At 43.6% G+C, this 27,605-nt stretch overlaps 1 protein-coding gene across 3 annotated transcripts in view; it reads right to left on the bottom strand.

Annotated features, from left to right (window-relative positions):
• LOC124544895 (RILP-like protein homolog) overlaps nt 1-27,605 on the bottom strand; it is a 166,953-nt gene that overhangs the window by 27,954 nt on the left and 111,394 nt on the right. For all 3 annotated transcript variants that reach the window (XM_047123623.1, XM_047123624.1, XM_047123625.1), the window contains one exon: nt 21,117-21,218. In XM_047123623.1, coding sequence (XP_046979579.1) covers nt 21,117-21,218 — 102 coding nt within the window. The remainder of the gene's footprint in view (nt 1-21,116; nt 21,219-27,605) is intronic.

Here is a 27,605-nt window from a genome sequence, read left to right as displayed (position 1 = left end):
TATGTGGCCCATAGAACTGTGGGCATGGCAGGCTAAGAGTAGTCTGTTTTGTTATATGAAACCATCTGTTATGTGCCTATGATAACCCAATCTGGATGTGAAATTTTGCTTGGCTGCTGACTGGAGTGTTTAAATTAGTTTACAATGACTTTGGCTTCAATTATTTGTAGTAAGATGAACCAAAAATGAAGTGGCACTTCTGCTTGCCTTTGACAACTGTATGTGAACTGCACTGAAGACTAAATGTTGTGAATCTGCTCTTTGCTGTCCATCTTTTAATGAACTTTTTAGTGGTATATCCTGTGGGATACTAAATTGGTGACAGTCAAAGAAAGAAGTCTGTGGGTTTGCATCAAGGCAGGATGGATTCCTGATGCTGTGAAAACAACATTGGCAGTGATGACAAGCATTCCAGCAACAGCAGCAGTAGCAATAACAGAAACTTAAGGAACTGAAGCTGCAACTTCACAGGGAGTTCAGTATCTATTACACACTCACCTATTCCATCTTTCTCCAGTTTCGATGAGGCAAAAAACATTAGGGAAGTTTACCTACTCCACTGTTTAGAGCTATTGTGCCAGACAAGCAATTAAGAAAATCTGATTAGTCAATGTGCAGTACTGTTGTCTTCTAGCAGTGAGTTTTGCAGAGTGGTGTCAAAACTAAAAGCCACTCACAAATCTTAGCAACTTGTCATTTTCTCATATATGGAATTTGCTGTCTGAACATTATGGGCACCTGACTCATGTAGTAGCTGTTCACCTTCAATTCAGTGCCATAAGAAATGTGGTCATCCTCATTCATCCTGGTCGGTGGACTTTCCTGACAGTGTAACTTCGTATGTCAAGTCTATAATGGATAATATGCTGAATTTCAAATACGAGACACAATGGTGTAACTGTCATCAGAACATGAAGTAGGTTCTGATTTGCATAATGCTTTAGTGCTGAGTCTTATGGATGTTCTAAAAATTGCTCAGTCATTTCAGATAATGTTGGTTGTACAAAGACTGAAGACTTCAAAGCAGCTAGTATACAGAAATGTTTTTCACCACTTAACGAATGAAGACTACTGAGCACATAGTACACTGTTAATAAAGTTCAGCAGACACTTCTTCAATTAACCATTGTTCCTCTCGGCTAGTTATTAATTACAATGGGCCTTAATGCTAACGAAGTGGAGTTGCCTCAAACAATGGAAAATCCAGGATGGAATGTAACAATATTGTGAAAAGGAAAGTTACCACTCATCTTACAGCAGAGATGCTGAGTCGCAGATAGGGACAACAAAAAGACTGTCGCAAATATGGCTTTCGGCCTGTAAGGCTTTCGTCAAAATTAGACGACAAAGACACACGCGCACACGCAGGCACACTGCGAACAGCAACACCAGTGCATGATGGGAGTGGCGACTGTGTGGGCATAAGGACGAGGCTGCGGCAGGGAGGGGGAAGGACAGTAGGTTGGGGTGGCAGACAGTGACATGCTGTTCGGGAGCGTGCAGGGACAAGGTGGAAAGAGGGTAGGGGAGTTATGTGCAGTCGGGAGGTTACAGAGATGGCAGCAGAGAGGTGGGGAGGGTGGGATAGCACTTGTTTCACTGGTAGCCCTGCCTTTGATGGGGTAGGTGACGTTTGTGACCGGACTGGAGTAGGTGGTCGTGGGAGGATGTTTAGGACAGATCTTGCATTTAGGTCTATCACAGGGGTATGAGCCATGAGGTAAGAGGTTGGGAGCAGGGACTGCGTAGGGATGGACGGGTATATTGTGTAGGTTCGGTGGACGGCGAAATACCACTGTGGAACGGGTGGGAAGGATAGTGGGCAGGACTTTTCTCATTTCACAGCCCTATGGGAGGTAGTCAAAACCCTGGCAGAAAATGTAATACAGTTGCACCACTCCTGGGTGGAACAGAGTTACGAGGGTAACGCTCATCTGTGGCTGGACAGTGGGACTTTGTGAGGTGGTGGGACACTGGAAACCACCTCTTAATTATAGGCTGCACCTTGACCTGAAATTTTATAATTATAAATCCTGTGAATTGTAACTCTAAAAGATTCTCTGATAATGGAGATAAGGAGATAAAACAAACAAGTAAATTAAGTAGAGTAAATCGTGTATGATCAATCATGGGGTAGGTTCCTCTGAACAGAGTGAGATACTGCCAAATTCTGTGGGTTTAAAGACCTTAACTAATACTACCCTGGTAAGTATAGTTAACATTTAAAACAATAGGGTATCTAACCCTACTTTACAGGTTCATAAAAAGGGCCATATATGAATTTTAATATTTCACCTTACAAATTTAGATTTTAACCCAAATAATATAAATAACTGTTTTAACCAATAATATTCACTTGTATCAATTGTATAACCGCGGCTGCTGGCATGAATTATGCCAATACTAAATCAATTGCTAAGTCCAAGATCACTAGACAATTAAATCAAATTACGGCAAAAAGAACATTTAGTTTAACAAAACTTGCATATAATACAAAGAAAAAGTAAATAAACAAGCAAGAATAAAACTTTTAGGAAAAAATAATAATAAAGTGTAAAAAATTAAATATCACAAGAGAAAGGAAGAAATACAAATATTTCAAGAAAATAAAAGCAAAACATGATTTCTTTGTGTACAAGGTTGGGAGGATAATTACAGTTTGTAAAGGCTTCGGTGACACCCTCGATACATTTTGAGAAGGACTGTTGTCACTGCAGATGTGACGACCACAAGTAACTAGGCTGTATGGAAGGGACTTCTTGGTATGGAATGGGTGGCAGCTGTCAAAGTGGAGGAATTGCTGGTGGTTAGTAGGTTTGATATGGACAGAGGAACTGATGTAGCAATCTTTGAGGTGGAGGTCAACACCTAGGAGGGTGGCTTGTTGGGTTGAGTAGGACCAGGCAAAGCAAATGGAGGATAAGTTGTTGAGTTTCTGGATGAATGTGGATAGAATGTCCTCACCCTCGATCCAAATTGCAAAGATGTCATCAATGAATCTGAAACAGCTGAGGGGTTTAGGGTTCAACAGCTGAGGGGTTTAGGGTTCCGGGTGTTTAGAAAGGATTCCTCTATATGGCCCATGAATGGACTGGCATAGGATGGTGCCCATAGCCATACCCCAGATCTGTCTGTAGGTAATGCCTTCAAAGGAGCAGTAATTGTGGATGAGGATGTAGTTGGTACTGGCAACTAAGGAGGAGGTTGGTGGTTTGGAATCCATCGGGCATTGGAAAAGGTAGTGTTCAACAGTGGTAAGGCCACGAGCATTAGGGATGTTCGTTTGAAGAGGGGTGGCATCAATAGTGATGAGCAGTGCACTGTGTGGTAACGGGACAGGAACTGTGGAGAGTTGGTGGAGGAAATGGTTAGTATCTTTTATATAGGAGGGAAGGTTCTGGGTTATACGTTGAAGGTGTTGGTCTACAAGAGCAGAAATTCTCTCAGTGGGGGCACAGTAACCAGCTACTATGGAGTGTCCTAGGTGGTTGGGTTTATGGACTTTAGGAAGCTTGTCGACAGTAGGGGTGTGGGGAGTGGTAGGGATAAACAGAGACATGGACTCCAGGGAGAAGTTCTGGGATGGGCCTAAGGATTTGAGGAGTGACTGGAGATCCTGCTTGATTTCTAGAATGTGCTCACTGTGGCAAGGTTTGTAGGTGGATGTATCTGACAGCTGGCAGAGTCCCTCTGCCAGATAATCCTTGTGGTTCAAAACAACAGTACTGGACCCTTTATCCACAGGTAGGATTATAAGGTTGGAATCAATTTGTAGATGGTGGACTGTGGTTCTTTCCATGGATGTAAGGTTCGAGATTAAGAAATTCTGGAAGTTAACAGGGGGTGATTAGGAGTGGGGGCGGTGGGGCTGAATCACAGTTGGATGGAGGAGTGTTCAACATTGGTCTTTGGTTGAGTCTGACTGGTAGGGTTGGTGGCAAAAAAGCATTCCCACTGTAGGAACCGGGAGAAGGAGTGTAGGTCTTTAACAAATCCTGCGTGATTGAATTTGGGAGTGGGGCAAAAGTTGAGACCTTTGAGGCTAAGGCTTCTGATGAAAAGGTTCATGACTGTATTTCAGGTCTGTTTATGTTCTGGATTCTGTGTGGTGTTGGAAGGGAGTTTTGGAGGGTGGGTTATATGTAGTAGGTCTGCAAGGCAGAGTTTGTCAGCTACGAGGGGATGTGAGGACACTTTGATGTTGTTGTAGAAGTGATGGACAGTGGTATTCTAAGGCAGCAGTAGGAAGGGAGCAGGGTGGAGAGCTTTTTGAGTTGGCATTGTGCATGTTGCTCTAGTTCCTGGAGGGCAAGAGTTTGAAAGTGTGTTATGGGTTCCAGAAATTTGGGATTGCACAGCAGCAGATTGAGAGAAGGTACTACAAGGAGGTTTGGGCTTGGTTGATATGGTTTTGCAGGACTATGTCGGTGAGGGCTAAGGATTGGTGGAATCTGAACAGGTGGAAGACACTATGAAAGGAGGGGTGGGAGCCAGAGATGGGTAATTTGATGGTAAGGCCAATGGGGGGGGGGGGGGGGGGGGAGAGATTCCATGAGCCAAGCAACAATGCAGGAACAGTATGTGGGACTGGGTTCTGGCTATGGATAAGGAAAGACAGTATCTCCACTATATGGTGAGTGGCAACTTTCCTTTTCAGAATAAAGTAAAGTTCTGGGTGGACATGGCAGCAGCAGAGTCTCTTAATACAAAAACATGGGCATCTGGGCTCTCCAATGATTATGTTCACAAAGTTGCGAGTAGTGACATACATCAAACAAACAATACCACTATGAGGTCAAATTAAGATGAGAGCTACACACAAAAATATATGCACAGAAGTAGCATTCTTACATCTAGCTTTGTCCGAAGCTTCTAACACATTTTTGAAATCTATGCAATGTCCTCTGGATCTGATTGCGGAGTTACATTTTTATGCTTAATCACTACTCAGTTTCCAAATCAACAAATATAAATCTTTTCTCATACCCTACTGTTACACAAACTGAAAATGGTGTGTTGAGATTTCGAACAATTTTCTGTGACTGAACTAAGCTGTGTTGAAAAAACTTCAACTTGAATTTCTTTAACCCTTTGACTGCTGGGGACATATTAAGTCATCATGCCTCGCTGTTCCCTTGGTGTGCCTGACGTGTGTAAGTGCAGCCCTTGGGTCTTCCCTGGAGTGCTAAGGAAGTGTTTATGCATACTGCGCCACAGGCCTTTCCAATGCTATGGACAAGTTTAGGTGCACTGAGTCAAAGCTACCTGAGCGCTGCAGACGTGTAAACACGCAGAGCTGTCCTTCCACCCTCCTCTTCCAGTAGCTGTTCAGTGGTCTGACTGTATAGTTTGAGAGTGCGTATGTATGTTCATTGCTGTGTTCCCTCTTTGCAGAATTCAACTTTGATTCCTGTTTTTTCATCAGCTTTCTTGTTTTCTACAGGAGATATGTGACTAAGAGCGACAGTGAGTGTGAATTATCTGACATTGCTGGCAGTGATAAGTCTTCGACAGAATCTCTAAGCTGTAGTCCTCAGCTCTTTACATCAGAGGGGAGAGCAAGAATCACAGCCAGCAGTTCCTCTGAATCCGAGGAATCGGAAAGTGACAGTGAAATGGTTTGGCAAAGAACCCACTTAAGTGATACATTTGACTGGAAAGAAACCGACTTCCAGCCGTTAAACCATTACTTCGATGACTCGAGCTCAGGACACAAATTTCAATTAGATACTGACCCAAGCATTCTTTCATTTTCTGTGATATTTACGTCTCGAGAACTGTTGCAATTTATTGCAGTTGAAACAAATCATTTTTCATTTACACCAGAGAAAATACTACAGAATCTGAATCCTCAACTGTCAAAGAGGAAAGATACTGGATTTGAGGAAATGTGTTGTTTTGTTGCTATCTGCCTTCTAATGGTGAAAATTCAGAAGTAAAAATTAAGTGATTATTGGCCCAGAGAGACATTTTTGAACACACCAGTTTCCAGCATTGTCTACTTCTGAGTGTGTTCCACTTCAGTGATAACTCTGAGTACGGGAGGCAACAATCTATTTAAAATTAGGACAATTATTGAGAAAGCTTTTAAGACATTTCTTAATTCATTTTGCCCACATCACAAGCTTTGTATAGATGAAAGTCTCTTTCTGTTCAAAGTAGATTCGGAATAAAGACATTTGTACCATGCGACTGTCAGAGTGGGTGTATTTTGGATTTTATTGTATATAGAGGCGCAACAACAGAAATTGGGTTCCACAATTTGGGAAAAGTGGCAACTCTTAAGTGACCGTATTTGGAACAGGGTAATATTCTATATGTTGATAATTAGTACTCCAACCTGGACATGTTCCTCTGGCTTCACAAGCATGGTACAGCAGCTTGTGGCACTGTTCATAAGAATGGGCACAACATGCCAAAACTGCAAAAGAAATTAAAACGAGGAGAAACTGGGTTTAAGTCAACTGACAAAGTCCTTGCTATCAAGTGGTGCGACAAGAGAGGTGTGCATGTTGACGACAAGTCACACAACACAAATGGTTGAAACAGAAGACTGGAAGACTGACAAATACTGGCAAAAAAATACAGAAATGGCAATGTATTGTAGATTACAATTCGAGTATGGGTGCAGTTCACCGTTGTGACATGTTACTGAGCTCAGTGGAATCAGTGCATATGACTGTGAAAGGGACAAGAGATATTGTTTTCACAGTCTGGATTTGTGCAGTGTAAATGCTCATGCTCCCCACCAGTCAGTAACAGGATGAAAAATGGAACTCGCAGAGTTTCACCTTTCTCTCATAAGGGATTCTCTTAAGGGTGACTGTAGAAAAATATGCTACACAACAGAAAAAAAAAGCTGGTAGGGGAAGGCGCTACGATGACGAGAATCCTCTGTTTTTTTTTTTTTTGGGGTTTTCGGGCGCACAACTTCAATGGTCATTAGCGCCCTGACTACTCTAAGAATGCACCGCGAGGCACAGGTTGACAACAACAACTAAAAGGGAAAACACAATAAAAGACAGACTGACAGGCATAGGATGAAAAAACATCATCAAATGTCCTTAGCGAGGTGTGTCAAATTGATAAAACAAAGAACACGAGCAGCTGCTCGTGGGTCATCCGCTAAAATGGCATCGAAAGTATTAGGCAGGTTAAGATCGAGGCGCAGTGTGTTAAGATCAGGACAGGACATTAAAATGTGTCTAACAGTCAGCAAGTGCCCACATGGGCAGAACGGCGCCGGCGCAGCCGTCAGCAGATGGCGATGGCTGAACCGGCAGTGTCCAATTCTTAACCTTGCTAAAACGACCTCCTCCCGCCGAGAAGGGCGTGAGGAGGACGTCCAAGCCACGGGAAGAGGTTTTAAGGCCCGAAGCTTGTTGTCGGTAAGTGCAGCCCAATCGGCATGCCACAGCGACACAACGCGCCGACAAATGACCCTGCTAAAATCGGACGAAGGGACACAACAAGAAGCTGTCCGAGGCTGGAGGACCGCAGCCTTGGCCGCGGCATCTGCAGCTTCGTTCCCAGGGATACCGACATGGCCAGGAACCCACATAAAGCTAACTGGCGTACCGACGTCCACCAGCTGCTGAAGAGAGCGTTGGATCCGGTGTACGAAAGGGTGAACCGGGTACGGATCACTGAGGCTCTGGATGGCGCTCAGGGAATCTGAGCAGATGACATAAGCAGAATGTCGGTGGCGGCAGATGTAAAGAACAGCCTGGTAGAGGGCAAAGAGCTCAGCTGTGAAGACCGAACAATGGCCATGGAGCCGGTATTGGAAACTTTGTGCCCCGACAATAAAGGAACACCCGACCCCGTCATTGGTCTTAGAGCCATCTGTATAAATGAAAGTCATGTTGTTGAACTTCGAACGAAGTTCCAAAAAACGGGAGTGGTAGACCGAACCGGGGGTGACCTCTTTTGGGAGCGAGCTGAGGTCGAGGTGAACGCGGACCTGAGCCTGGAGCCAAGGTGGCGTGCGGCTCTCGCCCACTCGAAAGGTTGCAGGGAGTGAAAAATGAAGGTGTTGAAGGAGGCGACGAAAGCGAACTCCAGGGGGTAGCAAGGCAGAGACATACAACCCGTATTGAAGGTCAAGAGAGTCGTCAAAAAAGGAACGATAAGACGGATGGTCGGGCATTGACAGTAGCCGACAGGCATACCGACAAAGCAGTATATCGCGCCGGTAGGTGAGTGGCAATTCGCCAGCGTCAGCATGAAGACTCTCTACGGGACTGGTATAAAATGCTCCGATCGCAAGTCGTAAACCCCGATGTTGGATGGAGTTGAGGCGGCGTAAGATGGATGGCCGTGCAGAGGAGTATACGAAGCTCCCATAATCCAGCTTGGAGCGGACGATCGACCGATATAGACGAAGTAGGACGGTTCGATCCGCTCCCCACGACATACCACTGAGAACACGGAGGACATTTAAAGAACGGGTACAACGGGCGGCCAAATATGACACATGTGGAGACCAGCTAAGTTTCCTGTCAAAGGTAAGGCCTAAAAATTTGATTGTCTCCACGAGTGGGAGAGCAACGGGACCGAGTCGTAAGGACGGTGGGAGAAACTCTTTGTAGCGCCAGAAGTTAATACAGACCGTCTTCTCGGCAGAAAAACGGAAGCCATTGGCGACACTCCAGGAGTAAAGACGGTCAAGAGAACGCTGAAGACAGCGCTCCAGGACACGTGCACACTGCGCGCTGCAATAGATGGTAAAATCGTCCACGAAAAGGGAGCCTGATACATCAGCTGGGAGGCAATCCATTATTGGATTGATCGCGATGGCGAAGAGAGCGACGCTCAAAACTGAGCCCTGTGGCACCCCATTCTCCTGGCGAAAGGTGTCGGACAGGACAGAACCCACACGTACCCGAAACTGTCGATCCATTAAAAAGGAATGAATAAAAAGAGGGAGGCGACCGCGAAAGCCCCATGTATGCATGGTGCGGAGAATGCCCGCCCTCCAACAGGTGTCGTAAGCCTTCTCCAAATCAAAGAACACAGCCGCGGTCGGGCGCTTCCGCAAGAAGTTATTCATAATGAAGGTCGACAAGGTAACCAGATGGTCAACAGCAGAGCGGCGCCTTCGAAATCCACATTGTACATTGGTAAGTAGGCGTCGAGACTCGAGCAGCCAAACCAATCTAGAGTTAACCATTCGCTCCATCACTTTACAGACACAGCTGGTAAGCGAGATAGGTCAATAACTGGAAGGCAAGTGCTTGTCCTTCCCCGGCTTAGGAATCGGGACAACAATAGACTCGCGCCAGCATGCGGGAACATGTCCCTCAATCCAGATGCGATTGTATGTACGAAGAAGAAAACCTTTACCCGCAGGAGAAAGGTTCTTCAGCATCTGAATATGAATAGAATCAGGCCCTGGAGCGGAGGACCGTGATCGGCCAAGTGCGGTTTCGAGTTCCCGCATGGTGAATGGGGCATTATAACTTTCACAATTCGAGGAGCGGAAGTCAGGTGGCCTAGCCTCCTCTGCCTGTTTGCGGGGGAGGAAGGCAGGGTGGTAATGAGCGGAGCTCGAAACCTCGGCGAAAAAGCGGCCGAAGGCATTGGAGACAGCCTCAGGGGCCACAAGGACTTCATTCGCGACCTTCAAGCCAGAAACTGGGGAGTGGACCTTAGTGCCAGATAGCCGGCGCAGGCTACCCCAGACAACAGAAGAAGGAGTAGAACTGTTGAAGGTGCTTGTGAAAGCAGCCCAGCTGGCTTTCTTGCTTTCTTTAATAATACGACGACACTGAGCACGTAATCGTTTATAATTAATACAATTCGCCACTGTAGGGTGGCGCTTAAAGGTGCGTAAAGCACGTCGACGAGCACGTAAAGCGTCTCTACATGCTGCGGTCCACCAGGGGACCGGTACGCGACGTGGAGAAGAAGTAGGGTGAGGGATGGAATATTCAGCAGCAGCGAGAATGACTTCCGTGAGGTGTGCGACCTGACGATCGCAGCTTGTGAAGGTTTGATCCTGAAAGGTAGCCCTGGAAGAGAAGAGCTCCCAGTCTGCCTTGGAGATGGTCCAACGAGAGGAGCACGGAGAGGGAGTATGCTGCAGGAGATGGATAACACACGGGAAGTGGTCGCTCGAATATGTATCAGAAAGTGCATACCACTCAAACCGGCGTGCAAGTTGGGGAGTACATATAGAGAGGTCTAAATGGGAATAGGTGTGAGATGTGTCCGAAAGAAAAGTAGGGGCGCCAGTATTGAGGCAGACAAGATCGAACTGGTTGAAAAGGTCTGCTAACAAGGAGCCCCTCGGACAGGATGCTGGAGAGCCCCAAAGGGGATGGTGAGCATTGAAGTCTCCAGTTAACAAAAATGGTGCAGGTAGCTGAGCAATAAGTTGCATCATGTCTGCCCTGGTAACGGCAGATGACGATGGAGTGTAAACGGTACAAAAGGAAAACGTAAAAGTGGGGAGAGTAATGCGGATGGCAACTGCCTGCAGGCCGGTGTGCAACGTGATGGGATCGTAGTAAATATCATCCCGGACCAGCAACATAACCCCTCCATGAGCTGGGATACCTACCACAGGGGGTAGGTCAAAACGCACAGAGGTGTAGTGTGCCAAGGCAATTTGATCGCATGGGCGTAGCTTCGTTTCCTGGAGGGCTACGACAAGCGGACGGTGCAAGCGGAGCAGCAACTTCAAGTCCTCTCGGTTGGAGCGAATGCTGCGAATATTCCAGTGAATAAGTGCCATCGTAAGAAAAGAAAGATGAGAGAAGTGGTCACCTCGAAGGCCGCTTAGGGCCTGGCTTCGAGCGAGCACTGCCGCCGCTATCAGTAGGCGGACAGTCATCGTCCATTGGGTCTATAGGGTCATCGGCCATCTCGGGAGGATGGCCGGGAGGGGGAGCTTCCTCCGCCAGTGAACGGCCAGATGTACGGCGACCAGCGGTGCGGCCAGGCGAAACGGATGACGGCCTGGGGCGGCAGCCGCTGGGTGGCGCAAGAGAAGAAATGCGCCGTGGCGGGGAAGGAGAACTGTGCTTCCTATGCGGCTTTTTGGAAGGACGTGTAGTGGAAGTACCGGTCGAAGGCTGTGAGGTCGAGGTACGGAGGAAGTCTGCACGGGATGGTTCCTTCTTGAAGGCCCGTGCATCTGACTTCGGTGTCTTCGTTTTAGCAGAAGCTGAAGAAGGTGCTCGTGTCTGTGGGGTGATGGGAGGAAGAGGAGACGTCGACCGCGCGATCTTAGCACTGGCCGAACGGACGACCGTGGTGCTGAAGGTCAGATCGCATGTCTGGGTTGCTACCTCCCGGGTAGTCCGAGGAGAGGCGAGGACAGTACTGTATTTCCCCGCTGGGAGCAGCGTGGGCTTCCTACTAGCCAATAGCTTGCGAGCAGCCGAGGTGGACACTTTCTCTTTGACCCGAATTTCCTGGATACAGCGTTCTTCCTTATAGACAGGACAGTCGCGGGAGGATGCTGCATGGTCACCCTGACAGTTCACACAACGAGGAGACGGAGGTGGACAGTCATCCTCATGGGCATCCCTGCCACAGGTGACACATTTAGCCGCATGGGAACAAGACTGTCGAGTGTGATTGAAACGCTGACACTGGTAGCAGCGCGTAGGTGTCGGGATATAGGGGCGAACAGAAATAACCTCGTAGCCCGCCTTGATGCGCGATGGCAGCTTAACACTATCGAAGGTCAAGAAAATTGTCCGGGTCGGTACAAGGTCATTGTTGACCTTTTTCATGACCCTATGGACAGCCGTCACGCCCTGCTCAGCGAGGAATGATTGAAGCTCCTCGTCAGTCAATCCGTCGAGGGAGCCAGTATAGACCACACCACGAGACGAATTCAAAGTTCGGTGGGCCTCCACCCGGACAGGGAACGTGTACAGGAGGGTGGCCCGAAGCAGTTTTTGTGCCTGAAAGGCATTCTCAGTTTCCAGTAATAAGGTGCCGTTACGCAACCTGGTACAGGATTTGACAGATCCGGCTATGGCATCTACGCCCTTCTGAATAACGAAAGGGTTGACAGAGGAAAAATCCTTTCCGTCCTCAGTTCGAGAAACTACGAGGAACTGTGGGGCAGGCGGTAGTACTTTTGTCACTGTTGGCTGGTCACGTTTCCGTTTTTGGGTCGAAGTCGAAAGAGATGGAGTAGAATCCATTGCGGAGGAATCCCCCATGATTGCCAGCGTCTCCGATGGCGCGCTCCTTCCTTGTGGGGACCCTCTCAGAGGGCACTCCCGCCTTAGGTGAATGTTTACACCTCAGGTCACACCTCCCGAGAAACAGACGGAGGGACCAATCGGCATGGTCAGAAGGTATCAGCTCAGGCAATCACCCCTCCCCGGGCCTGGCCTTTACCAGGGGGTACGCGCGTGCCTTACATGTCTACCCAGGGCGGGGACTTACGCGTTACCCCGTCACCGGCTACGCGTGCGAACGCGTGGGTCGGCCTTCAGGCACGCACAGGGAGGAAGGAAGAAGAGGAAAAAGAAGAGAGAGAGGGAGAAAGAGGACAGACTGTCTCAAACGCCGAGGCGGAGACCAGAGAAGGCAAGGAGAAGAAGGCAATGAGAAAGCAAGGGGAAGAAGGCAATAAGAAGGCAATAAGAAGGCAAGGAGAAGAAGGCAAGGAGAAAAAGGCAATGAGAAGGCAAGGAGAAAAAGGCAATGAGAAGGCAAGGAGAAAAAGGCAATGAGAAGGCAAGGAGAAAAAGGCAATGAGAAGGCAAGGAGAAGGCAAGGGAAAGAGTAAGGAAGACAGTGAGGTGGAGAAGAGCAAAGAAAGGAACCAACAAAAGGAAGGAAGAAACGAGAAGTGAAAAAACCAAAAGGACCACGATGATAGGTCGTGGAACCGTCCGTCTCCGGACGCAGGCGCGAACTACCCCCGTGAGGGGGATGGACTCCTTTTAGTCGCCTCTTACGACAGGCAGGAATACCGCGGGCCTATTCTAATCCCCGGACCCGCAGGGGGGGAGAATCCTCTGTGATTCACAGAGAGACATTTTCCGCCTGTTATCTTGAGTGAACATTTGCAGAGAAGTAGGCTAATGCGCAGTTGCCTGGTTTGCATGAAACAAAGTGTGCCAGGAAACTAGATACCAATGCAAAACTTGCAATGTTCCATCATGTGTTGTAGCCTGCTTTGAGACTTATCATACAAAGATGCATTACTAATCACTGGAAACTAAATCTGAGAAAATTTATTGACCCTTCTGAATGAATTGCTATATATAAAATAAGGATGGGAAATAAAAGTGACAGGTGTAAAATTACTAAATGAAGCCTGACTACTTCAAATGTAGCAGTTTATTTGCAAATGAACAGACTTTGTGGTTAAGATGGCGCAATATCTGTATTGTGGCAAATGTAATTATGCCAGTATAACAAAACCCAATTATTAATTTACATAAGATACATTTGAATTACTAACATGTAACATGGACATGTTATATTCTTTTCTCCTGAGTAGTACAAATATAAATCACATTCGGTCTACTTGTACACAACCTTTTCCCCATAACAGATTTAAATGCCTTTAATAGATGTGAAACAACATGCCAAAGTTAATACTCTGTTCTCAGTGCGATTTTTCTTGCTACTTTGCCTCTGTTAGCCGATATTGGAAATTAAATTCCTTGTTCTGGGAAGGGTGGAGGTGCTTAAAATTTATTGTTTGAATGAGATTGATTTTGAAGCATTACTAGAAAACCGTTATTTGTAAAAGTAGTACTGAATACACCCTGCTTTCATAACAATCGACATTTTTTAAACTAATTTGTAGATTATTGGAAAATAGGGGAATAAAAATTTTTATTCCTTATCGTTGGGCTGTTAATCTATTGCACACTAAATTTCATTTTCATCATGCAGTCACTATACTAGACATGCAAATCCGAAGTTTTAATTGTTTTCGGGCCAGATTTTCGTGCCCAACTTTCATTCCAGTTATTCAGCTTGGTATGTTTTACAGATCATAGTTTTTTACCAAAATCAGAATGAAAATACTGCATTTTGACATTTTTACAAAATCTTCAAATTTGCACGTAATTCATTCAGTACTTGATAGTGCTGTGGTAATGAAACTTTATATTTAAGAACTTTGTGTTATGAGGTTTCTCCATGCCAAGTTTCACGTTCATCATAGCATTAATTCAGGAGATGCAAGAAGCCATACTTTGAAATTTTTTCAGGTGTCTATTTTTTTTTGGCCAATTTACCAACAATTTTCTGGCTCAATATGGCTACTAAAATTCTTTTCATTATTATTTTTAAGAGAATGCATAAAGTTGTACAAGATGGCCAAATTTGATTTCTTTACAAAAACTATTACTTGAGATATTACAAATCAAAGTCACCAAAAATTCACACTGGCTCTGTGCGAGTCGCAATCAACCGAGAAGTATTCAGCACAGGGCGGGTTGAGCAGCACAAGCCGATCCGGTCGTGGCGGCAGCTCTGAGGGACAGGCACGCAACGCAGGTAGCCTGATTACACCGCAGTCTGCGGCGCCTCAGTGCGCCAAGCATATTGGTACGTCTCGGAGGGTTAAAAGCTTTAACACAGCTTCAATTTCGCAGAATTAATCCAGTTCCATTTGTCATGCAAAAGACAAAACCTGGATTGCTTATATGGAATGGAAGTCACTACCTCCATTGCAGGTAGTCAATGGGCATTACCAAGACTCACAAATGTACTGGACCTATACATAAATGTGTTCACTTTTAAGACTGCCATTAACTACCAAATAATGTCTATCTATACCTTACCCCATTGCCAGGAGAGTTATTGGCAAAACTAGCTGTGAGTCAATACTTCTCCAAAATAGATTTCGCTGATGCATAACTGCAACTGACACTTAAAATGGAAACCCAGCAGATCCTAATAGTAAATATGCCTTATGGCATGTATGAATACAATAAACTGCCATTGCAAATCTTGTGTGCTGGCTGTATTACAAAAGTATTTGCATCAACTCATCCTCAGGGAATCTCTATGTGTAAATTACCTGGTTGACCTCGCTGTACAAGGGGACTTATAAGAGCAATAAGTTAAAATATCCATGCACTCAGAATATGTTAGAAGATATTAGGAGGAGGGTAGTAACTAACATCAGTCAAGAATGCACAGGCAATAAATAATCTTCCACCTCAAAAAACCTTGAAAGAACTACAATTATTTCAGATAAAATTAACATACTACAGAAAATTCAAACCGAATGTGGAACAGGTAGATCATTTACTCAACCAGCTTCACAAAAAATCTATATTTTCATTCGTCTATTGTCTGTCAGAGGGCTCCCAGGGAGTTAAAAAGTACTCAGTGCTTCCTGTGCAGTCCTAAAGCATTAACTGTGCACTGACGCGGTGCCGTGAGACATCAAGAAGGCGCTGATCCGTGCAACAATGGAAAGAGTGGGCAGCGCCACACCTCCAGGAAGACAAGAGTTCAGTGGCCCCTTGTCAAGGCTTCAAGGCTGACTCATCCAGCTGCCCATTTCTCAGTTTGGTCGTAGACTTTGTGAGCACCAGTACTGAGTAATAGGAAGATGACACCTAGCCTGTGTTCTGCGAGTAGTAATAGTATGTAAAAATAGTTGCACGTAGGACGCACAGGAAGCCCACCCAAGACACCTCATAATGAGAAGTTAATTTATGTTTCTTTTCTTTTTAGAAATAAAGTGTTTTATTAATCTGCAAGTGTTATGTACAGACATTTCTGGATTCCTGCCACTGGCCATTGCAATTTCTGTCCTTATTTGTTTGTGTCAATGCTGACTCCCACAGTAACCAAAACACAACACTTCTTGCCTATTAATCTTCACACCCAATAAACCCCTTAAGGCACATACACACTAAGCCAACGAGGGCCAATATAAGGCAGTCAACTGTTTTGTTGGCTGAGATTTGTGTAATATGTAGGGGCAGAAAATCTGAGCCAACTAAGCATTTGGCCTTTTTGTGGTTCTGTCTCCTGGTGGTATCATCAGTGTTGGCAGTTCATTGGCATTGATACTCCTCTCCTAGTGTGGACACACAGTCAAATGTTTGTTGGTTCAGTAGTGATTTGTTTCATCTCTAGAGCAGATTTGTATTTAAGCTTTTCAGAACAGCTAAAAGTCTTGACATATTTCACTGATAAGTTTCCCAGTTTCATTTAACAAGAACAATATCAGGGACTCTGGAATTTACACTTTAAAATACAGTAATTGGCTGTTCAATCAAAGAGCAAAACCAGTCAATAAATCAAACTACGTGCAACTTTTGGCTGTTCTGAAAAAACTTAATTTCAACAATTAGTGTTTCCCCTGCAGGCAATGCCTGCTCTTGCTATGGATGTGTATTTACTGTGTTTAAAATACTGGGTAAAGAGTGGAATACGGAGAGAGCATTTAAGTCAATAAAGTTTTATCTGATGTGAAAAGAAAGTGGTGTCTTTATCAACACCTTTCCACCATGAACGACGATGAGAATAAAAATGAAACTGGAAGTGACTGACTAACTTTCTGCTGTAGGTACAGTTCTCCTTCAAGTGGTGTTGTCTTTGGAAATTTTAGCATCTACACGATTCAATAAAAATTTTGTGCTCTGTAGCTTTAATTACGGAAAAAAAATATGAAATAGCCCATATTCTGATTCAGTTTGAAGTAGGTATTAACTTTGTACCACCACACTCCTCCCTACTTTCTAAAAGAGAGGTCGTCGTCCAGTGCCATTTCATCATCATCATCATCATCATCATCATGCGGGAAAGTAAATGATACACATGTGACTACTGCAAAATTCTGTTGTTCTCTCCTAATATTGGCTGGTGAAACTTATTAAAATGCTACTTGGTAACAACAACAAAACAGCTGCAATGCTAGAAATATATCAGAGCCAATTGCGATTCCATATTGACAAATTCCTTGGCCCCAAACCCTTTGTTTGGTGTGAATGATAAGCCAAATGCCATTGCACTGGCGATCTATGTTTGGCCAAATCAAGTCTGTCACTCAGTGGCTTAGTGTGTATGTGCCTTTACATTAGTCACTGATGCGTCACAATATGGTATTAGAGTGGTAGTGTTGCACAATAATGTGGATGTCACCAAGCAACAAATTGTGTATGCTTCAGTCCTCAATCAAAGTCACCTGAGAGAACAGCACAGCAAATGCAGTGGATGTCACCAAGCAACAAATTGTGTATGCTTCAGTCTTCAATCAAAGTCACCTGAGAGAACAGCACAGCAAATGCAGTGGGGTCTTATTCCTTAGCAATAGCAATTACGGCATTTAAAAGGGAGATTCAAGCAAAAACCTTAAAGAAGCTATAATATTTTCACATTTAACAATTAACAGAAAACGTACATGTAATTTTTTTTTATGTCTCCCGGATGTTGAATGCATGTATACTACTGCTTCAGAAGAGCATGGATACCATGATGGAAGAACATATCTGCCATAGAGGAAGCACTCCACATAGTATGTGACACTGGCCCACAATTTGTATCACCTGAGTCTGAGTGATTTTTTCAATGTAGTGGTAACCAATCTTTGATCATCACTCCATTCCACCTAGCATTAATTTACAGATCGACTGGCTTGTCATGACATTCGAAACTCAGATGGTAAAAATGGTGAACAAAAAATCTGTGGATGCCTTAAACTTCCTCGTGTGTTATCAATACACCCCAATCAAAGACTAACCTGGCAGTGCTATTGCATGGGCATAGCCATCATTCATTCCCAGAGGTACTGCATTTATCCTAATGAGCTCAGAGCTTGTGGTTAAAGCCATATTACTACATGACCTCCCACATCTGGGCTTGCAAGTCCGGCCATATACTAGAGTGGATACAGGGCAACATTGCTAATCACTAGACGTTTCAATTATGGAAAGCTGTGGCCAACTGCACTATGCTAGTCTGACATTGTAACTGGTTCTGACTGTAGCAGCAGGGCAAAAATGGAGCCCTTCCAGCCACTGCTTAATGCCTACCACTGCCCCATACCTGTCCATGCCCTTTCAACCATGTTGCCAAATCCTGAACAGTGCTACAACCTCCGCCCCAATATTTGCCCTATTACAACAGCAACAGACTCCACAGAGAAAGCCTATGGAGACTGAGCTACTCTAATGCTATGCCAGAACCTCTGCTCCTACTCTTGTTGCTCAAGGACAGGAAAACTTGTGAAAGCAGACCACTTACCGACACCCACGATCTGACCCAGGGTTAATGGTTGCAGATCATGAACTGTTGAAGCAGCTGTTCTTAAATGAGGCATGCCACCATACCTGTTTCTCCCCCCCATGTTGCCAGAACTGTTGGTTGAGGTATGACACCGGCATCCATTCACAACCAGGCAATGCGCTGGCTAGGCCATTGCCTACCCTAAGTGGCAATTTAAGTGGGGAGGTCTATTATAGCCGCATCCAATAGCAATGAATATGCAGAGATGTTCAGACTCTTGCCACATGAGGGTATCAGTAAGTGGCATGTAGAGGAAATCGCTACAGGCTAGAGCCTACTGCAAACAGTGCATGCGAGCATATGATGTTGCTGGAGGCAGATGCACTGTGAAACATCGATAGTGGTGTGATGCCTCTAACACCAACAGTGTGACAGGCCAACACTAGTTCACCCTGTTCTACAGAGCTATCCATTACGTACCATGATCAGTTTGCTTACAACATTCAATGTTTTGATTTGTAAGCTCTCTTGAATACTGACTGGGTTCTTTACATTGGTTTACAAAGATTATGGTCTCATTTACTGGCTGTGAGTTGGCTCATGAATAGTGGGATACTTTTGCTCACACAACAACTGTACACAAACTGGATTAGGGACTTATTGTCGTGGAATTGCTCTCTGTAGTCTCTTTCATAAAGAATGTTAGTGGTAACACCTAACAGTATACTAAAATCACAACTTCTAAAACTGTTGTTTCCATTTAGGAAGATTTACCTAATTCCAGGATAGTTATCCAAGAAATATAAGCTTCCACGTGGGTACAGTAAAATTAATTAATATCCCCATGTGCATTTATTTGAAGTTTTAAAAGCGATCCAAGACCTTCATTGTAGCTAGATATTGCAAAAAGTGTTCCTAGCCAACAGTTTTAATTTTGAAATCGTCAAAAAAATATAGATGCAGTGAAGAAATGTAAAACAACTTAAATCATTTACCCACAACCTAAAAGTAAGGTACGACTATCAATAAAATAAAAAATGGTTTATTTTTTTTAACATGTTTGTTAACATGCACTTACAGCTATAAACATTGTAAATAATTCATACTTGACAAATTTAAGTGTGGAATGAACTTGGTAGTAGTTTTTTTTATATTTTTGTTAGAGGGTCTTGCAATAGTTAAATGAAGAGTACAGTCTCAAAACGGAGGGTAAAAAAATGCACGATTGTAAACCTACAAAACATACCTATTAAAGTTTTAAATTATTGTAGCTGTGTTGGCAAGAGCAAGAGCTCCGAGTGCTCACAGAAAGAACTGAAGCAGAATTTGTTACACCTTTTTATCCACACAAGGTCATGAGTGCTATCGGAGATCTTTAGTTATTTCCATATTTCTAGATATCCAGAAAATTTTTGATACCATTTTCCACAAATGGCTTCTAATCATAATGCTTGCCATGAGGTATCATTTCAGCTGTGGGACTGCATTTCCTAACAGAGCTCACATTTTGTAGTAAACAAATGGAAGTCATTTAATGAAACCAAAGTTATATCTGGTTAAGTGCTTAGGCCCTCCATTGTTCTTTATCTATATACATGACTTTAGCAGGCCTCTGAGATTGTGTGCATATGACTCCCGTCCTTTACTGTCTAGTAATGTCACCAGAAGATCAAAACGGATTATGAAGTTATTTAGACAAGACCTCAGCATGTCGCTAAAAGGGACAATGTGATGACTTCTCAAATGTCTCGTTGTTCATGGTCAATTATCACAAAAAAAGAGTTAAATTTTGGTTACTTATAAATGACAGAAATTTAAAGGTTGTCTGGGCAACAAATTTCTTAGGCATTACAATTATGAACAACTGTAATTGGAACCACTATAAAAAATGTTGGGGGGGGGGGGGTACCCAAAAACTGTATTTCACTGGCAAAACACTTAGATGATGTGGAAAAACTATTAAAGAGACTGATTACATTACACTTGTCTGTCCTTTTAAGGAGTATTGCTGTGCAATATGGGATCCTTGCTGTACAAAACTGATTGGTGACGTTGACAAAGTTCAAAGAAGGGCAGTGTATTTTGCATTATCATGAAATGGGAAAAAGAGCACCAAAGATATGATGAACAAGTTGGGGTGTCAATAATTAAAATAAAGAATTTTTCAATGAGACAAAGTCTCTTCACGAAATTATCACCACCAATTTTCCCTTCCAAATCTGAAGTATTTTGTTGACTCTCACCTCAATAGAAAGGAATTAATATCATCACAAAATATGATAAATTGGAGCTCACAAGGAAACACTTAGGTGTCTACATTTACTAGATACTGGACTGACAAATATCAGAAAAAGATGCTATGAAACCTCTGCTAAACACTTGTGTGTTGATTGCAGAGGAATGTGGACATAGTTACTTTTATTGATGTAATAAGTTTAGGGAATTTACAGGTTACTGCTTTTGAATGACTTTTCAAACCTGTTAACTGCCCCCCCCCCCCCTTTTTTGCTAACACTCAATTTGTAGTGACATCTGTGTCAACAGCAAATTAAGGTGAAATGGCAGCTTTATTATGTTAGACACAAACTTTTGTGATTGACTTATCTAACCTAATATTGAAATCAATGGATTTTTGCCTCCTTTCTTTCTCATATTTCATGGTTCCCTCTTAAGTGGAGATTGAGTGACTCAGCACCACATCCCCTCCTTCCCATTTAAGTCTCTCACTTCTCTAAAGAAGGAAACTGTGGAATGGATAATTAGAAAAACTGATTTTTAGTTTTTATGTGTATTTCTATTTGTTGTACTGGAAGTTTAATTTCCTACTGCCCAGAATATTTCTGTCTGTGAAGTTAATGGATTTGTTAACTGAATTTTCCTTTCTGCACAATAAGAAACAAATTTTGAATATTACATAGAGAGTGCAACAAAATACGTACAATTTCCGAATTCCAGATTCAGATTTCTTCCACGGAGCATCATCAGGTTCGAAAGGAAGAGGTCCTTGTACTGGTGGTTCCTCTTCTTCTTCACTAGGAGATCTGAAATAAGTATTGCAATTTCTATAGCTAAAATTTTACACAATAACCTCCACCATCACTGATTTATGGAACACATTAATAGATACTTATATATTGTATAGTGCCACACACAGCATGAAATACTTAAGACAATTTGATAATCACTTATTAAATGAGTGAAAGTGAAGTGTTTTGCAACAACAATAAAACAATATAAATGCTCCCATTCATATGAGAAGAAATTATTGACTTATCTGCTACCCATTCATGAAATAACTTTGTATTCTGTGCGCTTTAGATGAACTATTTCTTCTACTATTAAGGACATCCTCAGAATATCTGTGAAGTTATATGAATGAAATTTTCTAACAATTATGAAATCACATATGTAAAAATCACAAACTCAGGGCAGAGATCAGAAATAGTATTATCATCAACTTAATTTCTTAAGTTTAATGAAGCCTAATGTTTTCATATCTGAAAATATCAATAGAACCAACATGCATGCAAATTTCACAAAAATTTGTTTACATCACAAGATGTAAATTCATAGTTTTTGTATCATTGGGGACCATTTGTATATTTCTTCTAAAAGTGAGAAATGTATGAATTTAAATACTAACAAAGAGATAGAGGGGCTGGCCAGTACTTACCTCAGCTCAGTACAGCCGATAGATACACATAAAACAGAACTGAAAAATTTTCAGTTCTGTTTTATGTGTATCTATCGGCTGTACTGAGCTGAGGTAAGTACTGGCCAGCCCCTCTATCTCTTTGTTAGTATTTGTTTCACATCTTTATATGAGATTTTCCATTAATCATTTAAATGTATGAATTTGTAAGTGTTGGCACTAAGTACACTGATGACAGGAAACATTGTGACCACTACCCAATGTGAGATTGGTCACCTGTTAGCATTGCGGGCACGTGACATGGTAAGGGAAGTATACAAATGAAGCACATACAAACGTAAAATCATTCAAGTGATGAAATGAGCCACAAATGTGAACATACACAAGCGACTGACAAAACAGTAAACTGTTATACCCAGCACCTGTGAATGAACATCTCCCAAACAGTGACGCTGGTTGGCTGTTCGCATGACTGCCTTGAGCATCTATGAAACACAGCTGCAAGATGGTAAAGCTTGAAGCACCTGCTGATGCATTGGACATTGGCGTCTTATCACAGAACACGGATGTCAGAGACTTGCCTGCTCTGTGAAGTAGAATATGGGGCAATTTGTGGCAGATCTGGTGACCAGTACATTGCTGCTGCAGGCATAAATGTTTCACTGCACATTGTTCAGTACACATTGTTGGAAATGGGGCTCTACAGTAGAATACCACCATGTGTTCCAATACCGATCCAATGACATCATAAATTATGATTGTAATTATGGCTGTGCCATCATCCAGGCAAATGGCTTCTTGAAACCAGCACTGCAACACAGGTGCAGGACAGTGGATGAGTATTATGGTATAAGTGTCATTCATCTGGGCCACTATGGGATCTGCTGTAGTAGTTGAAGACAATATGACAGCTGCGGACTACAAGTACATTATTGTGGACCAACTGCAACCTTTCATGTTTGGTATCTGTTAAGAAGGTATGCAGATGATGCATGTGTGATTTTTTGATTTGTTTTCTATATATAAATGCCTTACTTTCAGAATTCAACAGCAGTACAGCATCTTGCTCAATGTTCTTATGCATTTTGCTGGCTTTCTACCATGTTTTCTGTTCTTTCCTATAGCATGTGCCTCAATTCAACAATTACTACTGGTACTTTTGTGCAGTTTTAGAAATCTATATTCATTATTAATAACTGCTACTATGCATTGTGTGACAAAAGTGTATTTGCCATTTTCTTAACAGGAGCATCTACAAACAATTCATTTCGGTGCTCATATTCTGAGGTGGATTTTGTATTGTAAGTACAAGTAACGTAAAGGTCATAATTAGAAACTATTAAGTGAATATGGACAAATTTAATTTATGTGCACTCTGTTCAAGTGTTCTAATGGTGCTTCTAGTGTGAATCCTCTGAATACATTTTAAATCTGTCACTTCCATCCATCATATTTAATTTCATCTAGAGATTAAAAGTTATTTCAGTAAATAGGCTGAGTGTGAAGGAAAATAATTGTTGACGGGTTACTCAAAACTTTCACACTATCTTTGGAATTTCTCTCATGTCTTTCAGTCAATGGCCATTTTAATGATTTCCTGTCATTTTGCTACTGTGACTGGCAAGCACTGTCAACAGAGAATTGTCCCCTTTCAACACTATGAAAGCAACAGAATCTATTATTTATGGGGTTACCCATGGTATCAACAAACTAGTGAATTTGGTAATGTGGGCAACCCATCTTATGTGTGGCACCATTTTTGTAAATCCAATTTGAAGCTCTAAGCACGTGTTTAGTTACTGCTAATTTATCCATTCATCTTAGCCTTCAATGCCGCATTTTTACGTTCTCACAGACACACAATGCAAATGTTTCCACATGAACACAAGATGATGCAGAAAGCTGATAATTATTATATATTTCATTATATATTGTTATTATTATATATTATTATATAATTATTTCTAATTATAATTAGAACCAATTTAGCATTGTTCAGTCAGAGGTATTTAACTGCATCATGTTTATACAAACTTGCAAACAACCAAAAATCTCATGGCAGAACGTTTATATAAAATATATGCATTGGTAAGTTTCAAATCGCTCTACCACCTGAACTAGATTTACAATAGAGGCAGTGGAATTTCAATACAGTGTATCTCAATTCTTGGTCATCTAGATATACCAAACATTGTTTTATGAGCGCAGTATAGCTTTTATCCAGTAGCAAACCCAATTCACTTTGACACTGCACTCTGGGACACTAGAAAAGGCCGCGTTATGGTGTTGCGTGCACTGTCTTTGGGAGAAGCAGTGCTTTTTTCCAGTCTCTTTTTTAAAAAAATCCACCTTCCACTTGCCTTCCCTAACAGATATTCTATGTATTTCTTTTATTTCACACAACTTGAAACCCCAGTGATTTAAACAATGAGAAAGGAAAGCATTCCAGCAGGAAGCAGCGGACAGTTAAAATTTGGGCGCAATGTGTACAAAGTGGTGGTGGTGGTGGTGGTGGTGGTGGTGGTGGTGGTGGTGGGATAGTGCCACTAAGCAAATAACAATGGCTAAAAAGGCAGTGCCCAATATGCAGCCGAGTTAAAATAATCTCCTCCCGGCAGGAGGGCCAAGAGGAGGCCCTCCAAGGCTCTGGGAGAGGCTCAATGTGTATAAGCTTATTCCCATGAAGGGAAGACCATTGGCGAGAAAAAGGGACACCACCTCCTGACAGACAGCAACGCAGAGATCATCGGAGGGAGTACAGGTACTCGTGGGCTAAGGTATGACGACTGCAGCCTTGGCAGCAGTGTCAGCAGACCAACATGACCAGGGACCCATAGAAACACGAGACTGGCTCCATGAAGAGTGAGCGGGCGACGGTTTTCCTGGATGAGAGTAGAGTACAGCGTACACAAACTTTGTACGGCACTGAGTGAGATTGAGCGGAGGACACAATTGGAAAGGTTGTGTCGTCAGATGTACTCTGTAACCTGATACAAGGCGAAGAGCTTGGCTATAAATACTGGTAAGTGTGCTGGAAGCCAATGACGAAGGCACACCCGACCCCAGGTCAGTCCGAGAGCCATCAGTGTAGACAAAGATACTATCACCAAGTTACATGCGAAGGTCATAAAACTGGAGGCAAAAGACCAAGGCTGGAGTAGGGTCCCTAGGAAGCGAATGAAGGCCAAGGTTAACATGGGCTGCTTCACAAAGCCAAGGTGGTGAAGCGTTCACATCCACTGAAAAAGTCGCATGTAGTGTGAAGTTAAGCAGCTGTAGCAAGTGGCGAAAGCAAACTCCAGGAGGTAACAGAGAAGAGGGAGGAGCCACACACTGACTGTTAAAGGAATCATCAAAGAATGAGGCATTAGGAGGGGTGGCCACATATGGCAGGCAAACAGCATGCATACCTGCTGAGGAGGAAGTCACAGCAGTAGGACAGTGGAAGTTCAGCAGCTTCAGCATACAGACTCTCACCCAGGCTGGTGTAAAGGCACCCATGGCCGAACAGATTCCATGCTGGTGGATAATGTTGAGACGGCATAAGAGGGATAGGCGTGCAAACACAAACAAAGCACCCATAGTTGAGTTTCGAACGGACAAGCGACTGGTACAAACGGACGAGGGTGGTTCGATCGGCACATCAGGAAGTGCCATTGAGGACACGTAGGAGACTGAGGTCCTGCTTACTGCAGGCTGCCAGGTAAGACACATGGGAGAACCAAGAGTGTTTCCTATCACGCATGAGCCTCAGGAATTTAGTAGTTTCAACGAACCAAAGGGCAACAGGCCCAAGGTGTAGAGATGGTGGGAGAAACCAATTGCGCTGCCATAAATTCGTGCAGATGGTTTTGTCAGGGGAAAATTGAAAGCCATTGTCGATGCTCCAGGAGAAAAGATGATCAAGACCATGCTGAAGATGCCACTCAGTGAGAAAGGTCCGAGGAGAGCTGCAATAGATGGCAAAATTGTCAACAAAAAGGGAGCCAGAGATGCCTGGTGGGAGACAGGCCATGATAGGTTTAATGGTGATAGGAAAGAGGAAGACACTCAGGACAGAGCCCTGAGGCACATCGTTTTCCTGGATAAAGGTATCCGACAAGGCAGAACCCACATGAACCTTGAAAACTCGATCTGGTAAAAATGCCTGAAGGAAACAGAGCAGGTGGCCACGAAAGCCTCACATGTAAAGAGTACGAAGGATTCCAGTTCTCCAGCAGGTGTCTTAGGCCTTCTCCAAATCAAAAAACATGGCCACAGCCTGGGGTTCTGCAGAAAGCCATTCATGACATGGGTGGACAAAGTCACGAGATGGTCAACTGCAGAACGCTGTGCTCGAAATCCACACTGTGAATTCATCAGTAAAGTGCGAGACCCGAGTCACCTTACCAGCTGGGCATGAGTCATACATTCCATCACCTTGCAAACCCAACTTGTAAGAGAGACGGGGCAGCAGCTAGAAAGGTGGTTTTTGTCCTTGACAGGCTTTGGTATGGGTACAACAGTGGCTTCACGCCAGCATCTGGGAAATGTGCCCTATGCGCAGATGTGGTTGGCAGAAAGTGCTTGCCTGTAAGAGAAAGGTGCTGCAATATCTGAATGTGGATGGCATCCAGCTCTGGGGCGGAGTATCGGGATGAACTGAGAGCTTGATCGAGCTCCATCATACTAATGACAGCATTGTAGCACTCACGATTCAGAGAAGAGAAGGGTACTGCGCAAGCCTCCTCCGCTTGTTTTCGATGGAGGAAGGCAAGGTGATAGTGCGAAGAGCTAGAAAAGTCCGCAAAATGGTGGCCCAAGGTGTTGGAGATAGCAATAGGGTCCACTATAACACCGTCTGCTACTGTCAGACCAGAAATTGAGGAATGGATCTTGGTCCTGGCGAGCCATAGGAAATTTGCCCACATGACAGAGGAAGGAGTGAAACTGTTAAAAGAACCAGTGAAGGAATGCCAGCTAGCTCGTTTGCTTCCCCAAAGAACAAGATGACACTTTGCACGCATCTGTTTATAATGAATGCAGTTTGCCATTGTAGGACGATGGTTAAGAACGCGGAGAGCACACCTCCGTGTGCAAATTGTATCACAGCATGCCTCAGTCCACCAAGGGACTGGAAAACACCAGTTAGAAGGAGTGTGCCATCAGAGACGCTGACAATTATGTGGGATTTATTCACAGTGAGTCAATCATCTTCCCACTCAGCATCCACAAAACGTAAACGTTATTTATTCAAAGACTCTTCCTGCTGCCCCATGGTTCCTTGTGGTCTCATGTACTGAAGACAGACAGTCCTTCGCCACCGTCAATCCGTTTATTATTCAGAAAGGTGCTGATGCAAATGCTAGCACTGTGAAATCCTGCTCTCATTTACAGAATGGCACTTTGCTTTTGGAGAATATTTCTGATTCTCAAGCACAAGTACTGTTTGCTGCGTTGCTTCTCCATGGCTACCCTGTTCTTCTCGAGACCCACAGAACTTTGAATTCTTCCTGTGATGTAATTTACACCACGCTGCTTGACGGTCTAACTGAGGCCAAAATACAATCTTACCTCTCTGATCAGGGTTGTCATTGCCATCTATCGTGTAACGAAAAAGGTAGATTGCTCGTTAGTGCCCACCCGCACTCTTTTCCTCACCTTTCATAGGGTGGTGTTGCCATCCAACTCAAAGCAGGCTACGAAATTATCACACTCTGGCTGTACATTCTGAACCCAATGTGCTGCTACCAGTGTCATCATTTTAACCACACAAGAAAATCTTGTCAACACCCAG

Source organism: Schistocerca americana, chromosome 8, assembly GCF_021461395.2.
Source record: "Schistocerca americana isolate TAMUIC-IGC-003095 chromosome 8, iqSchAmer2.1, whole genome shotgun sequence".
Taxonomy (NCBI): domain Eukaryota; kingdom Metazoa; phylum Arthropoda; class Insecta; order Orthoptera; family Acrididae; genus Schistocerca; species Schistocerca americana.
The sequence above is the reverse complement of the archived record's forward strand: the minus strand, read 5'-3'. Positions and strand labels throughout refer to the sequence as shown.